This window comes from Cetorhinus maximus, chromosome 11 (assembly GCF_964194155.1).
Source record: "Cetorhinus maximus chromosome 11, sCetMax3.hap1.1, whole genome shotgun sequence".
Classification (NCBI taxonomy): Eukaryota; Metazoa; Chordata; class Chondrichthyes; order Lamniformes; family Cetorhinidae; genus Cetorhinus; species Cetorhinus maximus.
The window spans coordinates 93,123,577-93,139,873 of record NC_135889.1 but is presented as its reverse complement, the minus strand read 5'-3'; the positions used below and the strand labels follow the sequence as shown (position 1 = coordinate 93,139,873).

The window sequence follows — 16,297 nt, the reverse complement described above, 5'->3', positions numbered from 1 at the left end:
GGTGATGCAAATACAGAAGTGTCATAAAACTATAATATCTTTCATAATATTATTGTGGTTTATTGTAAAGTAGGTTTATGGCCATGAATGTAGATGGTTCTGTCTGCGTGATTTAACTAAATTAGAGTCAGATAGACTGCAAGCTTGAAATTATCAAAAGAAGTTAGGGATAAAAGGTATTTGAAATGCTAATGAATAAATGTGAATGAGGTCTTAGCATGTAGGGTGTGAAGGAAATTTGCATTTTTAGATAAGTGAAGGAGTTGCTTGGGTTTTAAACAGATGGCAGGATGTTTACAACTAACAAGATAAATAGGGCAAGGTTTATTTTTTCCCAAAAGGTACTGACCATTTTGGCAACATGAAAGATTTCTATATTATGGGAAAAGCACATATAGAGCAACGGAACATACAGATTAAAGAGAGAGAAACATGTATAAAGAAGGAAGGAAGGTGATGGCCATATAAGATCTAACAGGTGTGTGAAACAGCCTTGGGGAAGCCTCCAGCCATGTTTTCAAAAGTCTGCTGTGTCCAGTAACTAAAGTTGGAGAAAAGCCTTTGGAGTTCCACTGTTGAGTGGGTGCTGTGGTAAACCTGCTGGCTTGTTATTTAAATTTAAAATTTATTTATTGAAAGCCTTAAAGGGGGTATGTAGTTGGAAGGCAGTTTATTTAGGAGTTTTGGGATTTGTTATAATAGTAAGTAACTGTAATCTTATGTATGTGCTTGAAATATTTTTTGTTAATACATGTTTTAATTTAGTTTTTTAAATTTCTAACGGCGTTAGTGGATTCATTACTTCTGAATTCAGTGCCCAAACCTTCTCTCAATAAATACAAATTGAAAAACCATTGTGACAATGTGGCCAAGTTTCCCTTGTGGATTTGGTCACACATCACCTGTCACGTCATAACAAGTGCCATCAATCAAATGAAATTCTCTGACCTGGATAATGTAAAGCTTTTTGAGTATTATATCAGCTGTACCCATCCAGGCAAGTGATGAATATGTTCTTCTTTAATTCTTTCATTGGTTGTGGGCATCACTGCCAAGGCCAGCATTTGTTGCCTATCCCTAATTGCCCTTGAACTGAGTGGCTTGCCACATTTCAACCATATTTCTGTGGTCTGCAATCACATGAAGGCCAGATCAAGTAAGGGTAGAAGATTTCCTCCCTTAAAGGAGGAGGAAATCATTAGAGAACATTAGTGAACCAGATGGGCTTTTACAACAATTGACAATGTTTTCATGGTCACCGTTACTGAGACTAGATTTTCAATTCCAGATTTATTAATTGAATTTAAATTCCACCAGCTGCCATAGTGGGATGTGAACCCTTGTCCCCACCACATTAACCTGGGCCTTTGGATTAATAGTCCAGTGACATTACCACTAGGCCACCATCACCCCCAGGTATGTCATGACACACTTGGTTTGAGCCATATATATAAGTTTTGAGGGTCAGGAAGTAAACAACTTGATGCAGTGTACCCAGCCTTAGTATTGTTCTTATAGCCTTGATACTGACATGGCTGACCCAGTACAACTTCATTGATTCCAAGATGCTGATGCCAAGGCAATAGTGATGCTTTTGAAGGTCAAGGGATGGGGGTGGGGAGGCTGGGCTCTCCCTTGTTGGAAATCATCATTACTTTGCGTATACATGGCACAAATCTGGATGCTAACCAGATTCTTCTGCAGACTGCTTCATTATCAGAAGAGTTGTGAGCAGAGATGAACACTGAAGTTCTCAATGAACACATCACACCTAATAAGATGGAGAAATATTCATTCATGAAGTAGCTGGAGAAGTTTACAATGAGAATGCTTCACTGGAGCAGTGATGTTTTGGACCTATAATGCTTGGCCTCTGATAACCACAAGAATGTCCATTTGCCTCAAGTATGCCTTTAGCCTTGGGAGAGTTTTCCTTTTGACAAAACTGAGCATCAGTGAGGCTATTGGTGATTAACTAATAATATGAAAAATATTCAAACAAGGATGAGGCTTGGCTGAAAGCCCAGAAATCCATTAGAGTGCTGAAACACCTGAGCTCCAGGGAAAAGGTTGCTTGATTGACAGCTCTGGCTCTCTTATCTATGCTGTCAAGTACAAAATGCTTGTTTACACAAGATAGAGGTTTCAAGTGTTTGCAGTTTCTCCTATTGATACTTTAAAGAATCTAGATGATTGACACTTCTATTGGCTTGTAATAAAAAGGAGCTCCTTTTAAGGAAGTGAACATTTATCAATGAATTACTATTTTTTAAAGATTGTTTTACACATCCTATTGTCACTATACGGTTCATTGGTTCCTTGCAGGTTATAGGAGGTGAATGGGCATGGAAGTGCCATACCTAGGCATGGGAGGCATGAGAGGCCATAGGGCAGCAGGGGGCTTACTTTGGCATGGGCAGCAGGAAAGGCCATAGGAACTTGTTGGGGAGACATACATTGGCATTGGCGACAGGAAAGGCCATAGGAATTTGTTGGACAGGCGTACCTTGGCATCAAGGGAGGGGGGTGGGGGGGCGGTGGCAGCGGCATTCTGGGGACCTTTGGAATTTACCTTTCAAACAGTTCCCTTATGTAGGCTATAGTTCATGGCACCTCTGAGGCACCATGAACCATGGCTCTTTGAAAAGTTGGCCCAGTTCCATGAAAATTGTGCGGGACTAGGGCAACGGAGTCGGCCTGGTCAGAAGTGCAGGGTGCAGGCTCACAACCCAAACAAGCCGTACCTTTAAAAGACACTGCTAAAAATTAAAAAATTAGAAGTTAAAAATCAGAAACCCCAGGAAAGGGATCCAGAATCCAGGAATTGGGTCCCGGTCGCCATTTCTAAAGGTCCACAGAGTTCCCCCTGACTCCACTAAACCCCAGTGCTATAGAATAACGGAAACTCAAAGCAGAATCGGAGGCCATTCAGCCCACCATGCCTATGTTGGCCCTTAGAGAAAGCAGTAGTGCTTAGTCCTATATCCCTATTTTTTGACGGTTAGCCTAGAAGTTGCTCATCTCAAGTCGCTGTCCAATTCCCTCCTGGAACCAGATTATAACACCTTTTCAAATAGAGTATCAAGGCCTCTTTCTCGTTAATACCATTGTCAGGAATCCTGTCTCTTCTATAACAGTGCTAGGGTCCCTTTACTTTTCAGATGAGTAACACGTGCATAATTAAATGTTTATTATTGCTGAACAAGATAGCCTGACACTATTATTAAAAGTTTGTGGAAAAGCATATGGAGTGTGACAGGTGAGAAGTTGATAACAACCTGCACCTGGGGAATGAGGTCACTGTATAAAAGCTGACAGCCCTCCCACAATGTTGAGCAGTGTGTACTGAAGAGGTTAGGAACAGCTCAAGCAAAGAATGCATTGGTCACATGTTTGATGCACGGGTGGACAGGCAGCTGGGTAATGTTGTATGTGTTCACCAGTACACTGTGAAATAATCCATTGGTATGCAGGCTGAGGGCAGGTGCTGCTTTCACAGACACTGGCAATGGGTTGTCTCTGGTGAAGGTAGCCTCCAGGTCTGCAACAAGAATGTGATCTAGCTCTGTTATAATCTCATGAGGAACATGCAGCCTTCTAGCACACTACTCGATGCTCAGGGTGAGAAACAAGCTGCAAATAGAAATGCAAGAGATACTTATTGGTAGGTGCCCGTTAATGTCATCTTATGCCCTCCCTGAGTTGCATCTCCAAATGTTCCACTTCTTTCTCTACATTGCACAAGTAGGTCAGAATTGCCATTTTAATTCCATTGCCTCTTTGGTGAATGCCTCAAGCTGGAAAACTATAAACCCACAGGGACAATACAAAGTTTAGCTGAAACAAAGCATACGAAAAGTGACTCAAATTAAATTAGTTACAATATCTCTTTAAAACCAAATGCATCTATCAGCAGCCAATTACTGACAATGAACACTTCGTACTATACTGCATTCTTAGCAATAAGCTGCCACAGACAGTGATGGAGGGAAGTTGTGTGTCTGACATGACAGCAACATTAAAACTACATGGATTTGCATATGATGACAGTATTTGAGCAGGTGTTCCCAGGCATTGACCTCACTCCCAGAGGAAAATGTTTATGGATGTTGTTAAAAAGTGTGAATTTGATGCAGTGCTTCACCAATCTATTTTTTACTTTTCCAGTCACCTCAAATCTACCTGAAAAAAGCCATAAAAGAGAGGAAAAATCTAGGCCTAAATCATATATATTCAACACTCAGATTCCCCTCCATAATTCTAAATCTATCCCTGCTGCAACATCAACTTTGGTGTACTATAATTTGTTTTGCTCCTACAATGCCATTGACGTAAAGTTGAACATATCTGCAGCTTAAATTATACAGGCCCATGTTCCACTGCATTTACTGTTTGACCCCTCGGGTGGAGGTCGTCCCAGATTTGCACTAACAACGTTTTACCCACCAGCCACAATGGCGGCTTTTCACGCCGTATCATCCTAAACCCACCGCGTTAATTATGCACTCCCGAGAAACATGTCGTTTCCATTGCGGGTGGCTCTCATTCGCCTACAACGCTATTACCTCGCCGCTTCATCATGCTGGACGCCACATGTAAAGTGTTGCCGCATGCACAACTCTGTGCTTTCAGCCCAGGACTGCCGCACAGAAGACAGGACTCCCCTGAAAGGCAAAAAGACTGCAGGCCCTGCTTCAGTGACTTGTCCCTCGAGCGCCTTTTGAACACTGTGGGGGCTCGCCGTGATGTCCTCTACCCCCGCTCTGGCCACAGGATGGGCAGCTGCTTCACCAATCCAGCATGGGAGGCAGTGGCAGCGGTGGTCAGCGCCAATGCCCTGCAAAAGATAGCAGCCACTTAGTGCTGCTACAGGATGAATGGTTTCATCCGTTCTGCCAGGGTAACTCACTCTTCTCATCAGCCTCAACTCACACATTCACAAACCCATCACACATCCACAGGGGTCTCACACCTCAAGGGACATCACACACCCTCACATCTCCATCAGACTCATACCCTCTCGAGCTCGTGTCCTCAGCCTGTCCATGCCTCTGCTCATCACACAGACATTACACACAGTACCACGTGTCCTGCTCAAACTCTCTCCATCTGTTTTCATGTGGGAGAAGCTGGCTCATATCAGCAGGAAGAGGTTCTAGACCAGGGGTGGAGTGGCCTACAATAGGCCCTCACTCACTTTGAGGAGTGTGCCATCGCACTGACTGGTGAAGATATAGACCCTGCCTACTGGTCGGCAGCAGCGAACACCCTCGTGAGGATCCTGCACCAAATCATCCCGCTCTTAATGCAAATGTGAGTGCTCTCTCTTCTGCTTTTGACTCTGCTGCCATGAACTATTTATCTCTACTTTGGTTCACTGGGAGCTCTGCTAAGCAACCGACACCCTCAGCCAACTTCAGCTCCATCCACGTCCTCACCTCTAGCCAAGAGGACAGCTCCATTGAAGAGCTGGAAATAAGCAGCCTGGAAGACCCGTCATAGTGCTTACCCACACTCTCCACCAGCGCAGAGACAAACACAGCAATGGGATGTCGAGCAGGTTCGGATTCACAACCTGGTGGTCACCACACAGACAAATGTCCGCAGCAGAAGGAGGCAGGTTCGGCTGAGCTCCCCAGCACTTGGAGCACCAGGCACCTGTGGGGTCTGAATCAGACGACGAGCCTCTGGATTTGGCCTCCCAACTCATCCTGGAGAATCAGCAGAAGGTGTGGGAGCATCACGCAGAGCTGTTGGAGGCCCTCAACAGAGTGACACGCGAGTCAGAGGAATGTGTCCACCTGCTCTCTGATAAAGCGGTGCCCACATGCAAGTGTATGGAGGTCTCCATGGGGAGGATGGTGGATGCCATGGAGACCGTGTTCCAGCAGAGTGCGGAGATGCACTCCATCGTGGGAGCCATGGATGAGTTCCTGCAGTGGCAATGCGAGAGAGAAACAGGGCATTTCAACTTCCCCCAGGTGCTCCTTCCCCTTGAGGAGTTAGGCTGGTACCCCCAAGCACCCTAAGGGAGGAGTGGCAGCTGGACACCCCTGGGTCATCCACTCAGGAATCTCAGGGGCTGTCCTTTTGCTCCGAGCCTCCTTTGTCTGTGAGCCCCTCAATCTCGTCCTATGTCACCACAGAAGGAGCTGCTGGCCGACAAGCAATTCTGGAGGGAGAAGTGTGTGTGTGTGTGTGGCAGGGCCTTTCGGAGCCTCGTGCAAGCACACTCCCATGCATGTGGATCCTTTACGTATTTTACTAACCTCAATGTGCTGAGCATTTTGAATGCTGCCTGATGGGGGTCGCTTTCAGTTGTCCATCTGAGCTGACCTGCATCTCCACCCACCCAATGATCACACTCCCATGCAGCACTTGATCTCGCCCACCACGACTGTCGTTTCACTTTTGATTTAGACAACCTGGTCTTCATTCTCTTTTTCATAAGTTTCCCCATCTTTTCCCCTCCCCCAGTCACCCATTTCCTTTCCCCCATCACAGTTGACCCCCCCCCGGCATCACCTTCCACCTCCCCTCCGTGACCTACCAGTCACAACCCTTTTCCTTTGGGATGTCTAGGTGAATGTGCACATTCCCTTCCTTCCCGAAATCCCACCCCATCCACATTCACCTCCCCAACCTCCTCCTTCCCACCCCCAGGATCCGTGTCTGCCTCCGAGTCGCCACCAATTACGTTCGCCATCCCTTCTACCGATACCGTAGAACCGTCACGCTCCCACCCTACCACATTACTCTGCCATCGGTCATCCTCACCATTCCCTCGTACCACGCTCAGCCTCGTTTCACTCCCCAGGAGGCAGTCATGGACTCATCAGAGCCCTCCCTTGCACATTCATCTGGACATCCCCCGCCCTCTGGGCCCCTTCCCCCCCTCCGAACCCCTTCCCCCCACTTTGGAACCCCTTCCCCCCACTTTGGAACCCCTTCCCCCCCACTTTGGAACCCCTCCCCCCCCCACTTTGGAACCCCATCCCCCCACTTTGGAACCCCTTCCCCCCACTTTGGAACCCCTTCCCCCCACTTTGGAACGCCTTCCACCCCTTGGTCCTCCCTCACTCGGACTCCATGCCCACTTAATCCTTCCCCCTTCCTGACTCCTTCAGACACCCTTACTTCTTCTGCCACCCTTAGTCCTTCCCCTCCCCCCACCGGCTCTTCCATCCAGCCTTATTTCTTCCTCCAGCCTTAATTCTTCCTACAGGCTTAGTTCTTCCCCTTTCTCAACTCCTTCCTCCAGCCTTACTCGCTCCCATCTCCGTACTCCTTCCCTTACACCTTCCATTCCCCTTACACCTAACTCCCCAGCTTTCATCTTCTCCCCTGTTACCCCCTCCTCTCCCATACTCCCTCCCCTGCTCCCAACCTTCCCCCCAGACACCTTCATTCCCCCCACCTTCCCAACCCCACCCCATCCTGATATCTTCATTCCCCTCTCCCAACCTCACCTCATGCTGACGCCTCTTCCTCTCCCAGTCGATTGTAGACATTTCTCTCCCACCCCATCCCCAGTACATCTCCCTCTCCCAAACACAGCTGGACCTTCCTCGCCACCCCCCTTTGACCATCATCCGTTGTGAGCAGACCCGCAAGGGTGACCTTCCAACTTCTGTGGGCTGCTTTGCAGCGGAGCCGTGTCTATGAGAATTCATCCAGCATTCCATGGACGTTCCTCTAGGATCCATTGCTGTCGAGCTCCAGCATCTTCTGCTCCTCAGATGTCCGCGATGCGAGCAAGGCCCTGGCAGTAAGACTCGACCTCTGCATGTCACACTTATCGAGACATTGCACACCGGTGTGCAATCATGCCAACATGGATGGTCAATACAGGGGTGGGGTGGGGGGGGGTGGTGGTGGGATGAGTCCAGCGGGCTGGCCTTATAATGATATGCAGATGTATTACAATGAGCTTCCCAACGTCCGATGGCGGGGTACACGTCCCGCCATTGATGGGCTGAGCAGACGAGTCCAAACTACTTTCACAAGGTTGTGAAGCCAATTTTTGACCTTCTCGCCATATTGTCTGCTCACGCCACCAAGAAAGCCTGGCACTAGCGGGCATGGATGATTCTGCCCCTTGTCTTCGTGTATTATAATGTCCTATATTCAAGCCTGAGTTTGAGCTGGCAGGTGTAAAAGACCTTTCTTGAAACAGCTGGTCAGCTTTTTACAGTTTTCAAGACTGGCCTGTGAGGAAGGCAATTGTGCTTTCTAAAGGTGACTTAAACATACAATTTTAACTGTAAATATGCAGTGGCACCAGAATTCTCCAGTCATTGGTGAAATACAAACAGTGCTACAGGTCCAGCAAAACTGCCTGACTTCATTAGCATTCAAGGGAATGTTCTTCCCTCAAGTTACTTGAGATTTAGGACCATAACAGTGGATGTTTATGGGGAAAGCAATGATCTAAGTTAAGGTAGCAATTGTATTACACTTCATAAAACCAAAATGATTAAAAACATTTCATCTTAAGTGTTTTAAGTATGCAATCTTTGTATTATCACTTATTTATTGCCCTTCAAAGTAGACATTATTGGTCTTATTTAAAATGACAAAACGAAATATGTAATAAAAGGCTATAAAATGTTTGAAAGCCTGAAGCTTAAATTAACTTTCCATCAAAAATACAGATTAAGCCAAGTGCTAATATTATAGATTATACAGTTTTAACAAGGCATAAAAAGCAATCAAATATGTCCATATAGAAGATGACAGTGATGACTGTCTGTATACTTGCTACTAATTCCTTCACCTGATCTTGTTAACTCGGTCTGCTACTTTTTATGGATGCCCTGAATTGGCCCTATGTGTTGACATTCAGGGATTTTTGACCCTGTAGACATTATGAGGGCAATGCACCTTTGAAAATCATTTAATCCTTGGAACATATTGAGGTGATTGTCCAAGTTACTTTATGTTATATGTTGCTTTAAAGAAATTAATAATTAATTATGTATATTGCATCACCTGTGCAATATCTACATTAAAACCTTCATACAACTGCATGGACAAGTCCAGTAAATTAAAGGTCAAAAGTTGCTCTTTTACAATTTTGATGCAGTGGTCTAAGATTCTTGCTACACATGGTGGAACATAATTTACAATCTTTATCATGTACTTGGCCATCAGATTATTGATCATTAGAATGGTTTTCAAAAGAAACTGTTAAACTTTAATTTTGAATATCAATAATTTATTAGTAAACAATGATATACACATGATTCCAATATGATTTGTTGGGTTTTCACTATTATTTTAATATGTTTAATTTACAGAAGTAGAACAGAGAGAGAAGCATTTTCCCATCTTTGTTCCTGATGAATTGCTTGCATTAACATGGAAAAGTCAAACATATCCTTTCCCCTGCTTCGCTTTTCTTCCACCAATTATGGGTTGACCACCTCTAATCTGTGGTACAAGACCTTTCCTCCTCACTTATGGTACGCAATGTCTCTAGGGAGATCTATGATTATCCTGAACAACTTTTCTCCCCCAAAATCCCATGTACCTTTTACAGATAATAGAGATCTGCACTGACATGTGAAATAAAGGTGGTAAACGCAAATAAGTGATAATAGCTTCAAGCAAGTTCAGGTCAATATACTTGTATTCACTCAGCTGCCTTTTCACAACTCACATGCCTCTTGCTGATATAATCCATCTAAATTCTCTCAAAACAATATAGTCATGTACTTATTACCAACCTGATCTTGCAGACTGAGGTTCATTCTGTCTCAACGCCAAACTCCTGTTCTGACCAAACTTGTTTTCATGCCTATTCTTAGCAAAAACTCATGGCTATTGCTTTGCTCAGTCAACTTCCCGCAGCCAATATCCATGATTAATTTTATTGGATTCAGTTAAACTGTTAGTGAAGTGACCCTCATTCAAGACATAAAAGTGATGGCAGGCTGTTACACGGCAATATATACTCTTCTACTTAAGTACTGCTCCGTTTTTATTGGCGGAATAGTTAAATGAATAGAAATAAGAGGCAATGGAATTAAAACGGTGGACTCAAGAAATAAGCACAAGTAAATGGAGGCAAACAGCTAACTCATAAAGGCACAATCAAAGCATATGGTACTTACTAATGGCTGCACTGTTTCAGTATGGCTTTGGAAGAATCAAGTGTAAGTAATTGTATTAAAGTGAGCAAACTAGGTACTGCAAGACAAATTTAACAGCTTGAGCACATTAAAAAAGGAATTCTTATTCTTTATGTAATTGAACTATCTGCCAATAAGACACCAATGCTCATTGCTGAACTTAGTAATTCATTATTGGTTACTTGGCAAACCTCACCTGATTCTTCACATCTAGTTTAAGGCATGGGCGACCACCATTATATGACTTCTCCCGCAGCCACTTGGATCTGATCTGTATCCCACTTCCGCAGGATTTGCTGCATGCTGACCAGTTTGACCAGTCACTTAGCTTACAGTCTGAAGGACATGGCAAACTGCAAGTCTCTTCAATATACCCTAATTTGAATGATTAAAAGAAAAATATAATTTAGTGGTTTAAAACTTTACTGCTAGGTATTCTACAAGCTTGACACATTCATTTTAAAGTAGCTCATGTCTCAGGTTGTAATATGGTAACATGAATTTTCTGAGTTCTTGCTGTCATAGATGATTAGTATTATTAAAATATATAATTACACAACAAACTAATTTGTTTTGCTGGTGATTCAGATATAGTCATTTAAATTAGACCAAAGGATAGGTAACATACACATATATCTATACTAAATAAGCTACTCCATTAACAGGTAGAAAATAAATAGAATATAAAATTAAGAAGTTAGATTGAACAATCAGCTCATTCATAGTTTTACATTTTTATGAACATTTTATGAAATTAGATTTGGTGATGAAACAGGCATTGAAAACAATCTAAGGATGATAGATCATGGGGTTAAATTATGAGGATAGGTTGCATAAGATTAGGTTTGCACATAGATGATGATTAAAGGAGTTGATAGGGTAAATAGAGAGAAACTTCTTCTTGTGGGTGAGTCCAGGACAAAGAGGCATAACCTTAAAGTTTGAGGTAGGCTCTTCGGGGTAAATGTTAAAAAAACAGTTTTCACACTAAGGGCAGTGGAAATCTAGAAATCTCCCCCCCATAAAGTTATTGAGACTAGGTCAATTAAAAATTTCAAAACCGAGAGGTTTAGATTTTTGTTAGGAAATGATATTAACGGATATAGAAACAAGGCAGGTAGATGGCATTAAAATACAGATCAGCCATGATCCAATTGAATGGCTGAAAAGACTTGATGGGCTGAATGGCCTACTCCAGTTCCTAAGTTCCTAAACTCAGAAATAAATTCCAATAACTAGTCTGAATGGAGTCCACTTGCACAATTTGGTTTCTCATTCTTTTTTTGAAATTATGGAAAGTAAAACCATTTTCTCATAGCAATTGTCTAAGTACTCAGCAATGGAATGGCATTTGATAGAAAACCCCAGGATACTAACACAGTGATGATTCTTTATTCTTTCATGGGATGTGGCTATTACTGGTGAAGCCAGCATTTATTGCCCATCCCTCATTGCCTTTGAACTGAGTGACTTGCTAGGCCATTTCAGGGTGCAGTTAAGAGTCAAACACATTGCTATGGGTCTGGAGGACAGCAGGTTTCCTTCCCTAAATGGCATTAGTGAACCAGATGAGTTTCATGGTCACCATTACTGAGACTAGCTTTATACTCCAGGTTTATTAATTTAGTTTAAACTCCACCAGCTGCTATGGTGGCATTTGAACCCATGCCTCTAGAGCATTAGCCTGGGCCTATCATTACTAATCCAGTGACATTACCACTATGCTGCCATCTACCCCATTCCATGATGAAGGAAATGTGATAACTTTGCAATTCAGGTTGGTGAGTGGCTTGCAGATGAATTTGAATTTAATGCTCTTCCCAAGACATTCTGCACTTATAAAACCACCATTCAGTCCAGCGTGCCTATGTCAGCACTATGCTGGGGTAATCCAAACTAACCCACCGTGCTGGTCTGCCATTGTAGCTATGCAGCTTCCGCTGCTTCAGTCAGCTTTCCTGGAAAACCACTTTGTGCTCCAACAACCATCCATGCAAAGAGATCTCCCTAACCTCTCTCTTCAGTCTCCTAAAGGACATTTAATTGATGACCCCTGTTGCCTAATCACCAGTCAGAGAAAATAGGATTTTTATAATCGCTCAATCTAAACAACTATTAAATCTCTTCTTAGCATTGTCTATTTCAACGGAAATAGATCTAATATCTCAAGTTTCTATCCATAATAACAGGTTCAATCCCTAACATAACCTTTTTTGTATATTTTCTTTGAATGATATGGACCTAAATATTGTTGAATCATCAGTGAAAACCCTCACTTTTGCCTGGGGACGAGGTAATTGATGAAGCAGCTGCATACGGTGAAACTGAGGACTTTTCCTGAGGAGCTCATGCAGCGATGTCCTGTAATGATCACTGCACCCACCCACCAAAACAACCATGACTAGCATCCTATGTAGGTGTCACTTGAGGAAACTATATCTCTTCCTCCTTCTTGACCTTTCTGCAGCCTTTGATCAAAGCATCGTTCTCCACCATCTTTCCACCATCATCCAGCTGGGTGGCACTGCTCTCACCTGGTTCTATTCTTATCCATCTAATCGTAGCCAGAGAATTACCACCAATGGCTTTTCTTTTCATTTCTTCACAGTTATCTCTGGTGTTCTCACAAGAATTTAATCTATTTCCATTTGCGTGCTACATCTTGGTGACATTATTTGAGAACAAGACATCAGTTTCCACATGTACTTTGACGACACCCAGCTCCACCTCACCACATCTCCCTCAACCCCTCCACTGTTTCTAAATTGTGTTATTGCTCATCCAACATCCAGTATGGAATGAGCAGAAATTTCCTCCAATTAATTATCAGAAAGATTGAAGCAATTGCCTTCAATCCACAAAACTAATTCCGCTCCCTTGCCATTGGTTCCAAACCTCTCCCTAGCAACAACCTGAGGCTGAATCAGATTGTTCACACCCTCAGTGTCATACCTGACCCTAGATGAGTTTTCAACCACATATCCACACCTTAAGACTACATATTCCACCTCTCCATCCCTGCCTCAGCTCTTCTGCTGTTGAAATACTCATCCATGGCTTTGACACCTCGAGCCTTGGCTATTACAATGCACTCCCAGCTGGCCTCCTACATTCTATTCTCTGTAAACTTGATGTCATCGAAAGCTCCGCTGCCCATGTCCTAATTTGACCAAATACCGATCACCCTCACTCCTGTACTCAGTGACCTAAACTGGATGCCAGATAAACAATGCCCTGATTGAAAAGTTTTCATCTTTGTTTTCAAATCGCTCCACAGCCTCACACCTTGCTATCTCTGTAATCACTTCCAGCCCCACAACCCTCTGAGATATCTGCAATCCTCTAATTCTGGTCTCTTAAGAATCTTTGATTGTAAGCACCGTTAGCGGCTGTGCCTTCACCTGCCTAGGCCCCAAGCTCTGGAATCCCCTCCCTAAATCTCCCCACTAATCTTTCCTCCTTTAAGACATTCCTTAAAACCTATCCCTCTGACCGGGGATTTGGTCAGCTGCCCTAATGTCTCCTTATGTGGCTTGGTGTCATATTTTGTTTTATAATGCCTCAGCAAAGTGCGTTGGGATGTTTTATTAATGTTAAAGGCATTCCATAAATACAGATTCTTGTTTTTATTTGTTGTTGATGGTACTATTGGTGATATCATCTACCATTACTGATGATTAGGAGGAAGCTGATAACGCATTGATTAGCTGGGTTAAATTATCCTGTATTCTTATAGATAGGCTATACCTGACCATGTTCCATGTTGTTGTGTTGATGCCATGTCACAGCTGTACGTAACATGTTAGACAGCTTTATTGTGATACACCTTTCCTGATCTTACTGTCTATTATGTAAACAATTTTTTGAAAGGTATATATATAGAGTCATTGTATCATCATGACATAGAAGGAGGTTGTTTGGCCCATTGAGCCCATTCCAGCTCCCCTTTGAGAAATCTAGTCAGTCCTATTCACCCCCTTATCCCCATAGCTCTGCAAGTTTATTTCCCTCAAGTGTCGAGCCAATTTCGTAATATATTTACAAGAGTTGAGTATAATTTTGTTAAACTACTGCTAGAAATCAGACAATATTTAGAAATTAAGATACCTATCTGTAAGCAGCTCACATTCACATACATCTTATGTTATTCAAAATCTTGATTTTGGCTCTAAGGTTTAAAAGGGAAAACTGTCTACAAGCTAGGTTCATGTCCATACTTCACCCGTTTTTATATGGTGATTATGAATTAGGAAAATGACCTGTAATGTTTTACAGAATGAAGTCTTCATAATCATACCATTAATATAAGATGACATTGCAACCCAGAACAATCATTTTCATTTCCATACTACAGCAAAAGCCTTCAGAAACACTTTAGCTTTGTAATGTTAAGGAGTCTATGATATTAATCATAAAATTATCAACTCTACAATGTATCCAAAATCATTATACATGGAATGGCAAGCTAACTTGCAATCACTTAGGTTTTTGCCAAAGAATGATTGACAAGCATAACACAGTTACAAACCACAAAATTGGATACACATCAGCATATTACTAACTTTGGATTTGGTATAATTAAGATGTATGTGCAATAGCAGTCATATTAAAACTGGATATTTACATTACTCATCCAGGATTCTGCTTATCGTATCTTAACCCTCACCAATTCCTGTTCAGCCATCATTGACCTACATTGACTCCAGTTTGGCAACACCTCAGACTTAAAGTTTTCATCCAAGCTCTCAAATCCCTTCGTGGCCTTGCCTTTCTCCATTGCTGTAACCTCCTCCAGCCCAACAACAATCCTAGATTTCTGAGTTCTTCCAATTCTGACCTTTTCTGCAGCTCCGATTTCCATCATCCCATCATTGTACGCTGTGCCTTGAGCGGCCGAGGCCCTAAGCTCTGGAATTCTCTCCCTAAACCTTTCCACTTTACCATTGTTCTCTCCTCCTTTAAAACATCCCTCAAACCTACCTCTTTGACCAGGCTTTTGTCACTTATCCTACGCTCTTCTTGGATGGTTTGGTGTCAAATTTTGTCTCATAATGTTCCCGTGAAGCACCTGGTGACTTTTGTTTACTGTGCTACGGATGCTATATAAATGCCTGTTGCTGTTGTTATATTTTGGCATCAACTGTGTTAACTTATTGGAGACCATCATTCGCAACTTTTTAATAAGTTGCAAGAATTGAAAATATAGCAGAATAGCAACGGTGCACAGTTTCTGGAGACAGCAATTGGTTTTACCTTTGCTTCAGTGTAAACTTGGTACATAACCATTCAGGACACATTGAGACTGAGCTATGAAACCATCTTCAAGAAATAAAACTGCAGGTTATGTTATTCTCATCCTTTGGAGCTTATTTTCAGTAATTTTAATGAAAACAGGGAGTAGAAGCTCCTGACATGTCTCCCCGAACATTAAATCAGTTGGATAGCCCTGAACTCAAAGTATAGTCTGTTGACCCCTGATCAAAGCTTGACCACTTTGCAAATAATGAACATACATTTGCTACTTTAAAATATGTGCTTCCTCAAAATTTGGATTTCTGATATTATCCATTGCCAATCAATTTTGATTGTTATAGTGCAACCTGTGAAATGAAACTTGTGTATATTGCATTGATATCCAATATCAGTAAATCAGGGGCACAGCAATTTGATCAGAGTGCTCAAACTACAGTTCTTGATCTCCCTTAGAAAAGTGCCTTTTTTAATAAAAAGTTATTTCAGAGAGGGGGTGAAGCTTTGATTAACACACTGTTCTTTCATCTACAAGACCAGGGTTTGAAACCAGCTCAGATTCAACATCAAATGTAACACATTATTATTAAATGCAAGCATATAACACAAAATTACTCATAATTCAATGCAATTTTGCACAGAACCAGAAATCTCAGAGGCCAAAAGGATGTTCAGCATGAGAAGTGGAAAGAAAATTACATGAGTTCAATAAAAAGGACCATCCTCTGAAGTTTGGGTATAAGCAGGTTACAGAGAAAGGGTGGGGAGAGGGACTAGCGGAACTGCTCTTGCAGAGAGCTGGTATGGACTTGATGGGCTAAATGGCCTCCTTCTGTGCTTTAACACTTCCATGGTATTGCTAGCTTAGAATCGGATGTATTTCGCACTTGGCCATTTTCTAGCTAACCTGGAAA

At 42.7% G+C, this 16,297-nt stretch overlaps 1 protein-coding gene across 1 annotated transcript in view; it reads right to left on the bottom strand.

Annotated features, from left to right (window-relative positions):
- Positions 1–16,297, bottom strand: part of thsd7ba (thrombospondin, type I, domain containing 7Ba) — a 976,108-nt gene that overhangs the window by 288,737 nt on the left and 671,074 nt on the right. Inside the window, exon 15 of the mRNA XM_078552479.1 lies at positions 10,330–10,508. Within this exon, the coding sequence (XP_078408605.1) occupies positions 10,330–10,508 (179 nt within the window). The remainder of the gene's footprint in view (positions 1–10,329; positions 10,509–16,297) is intronic.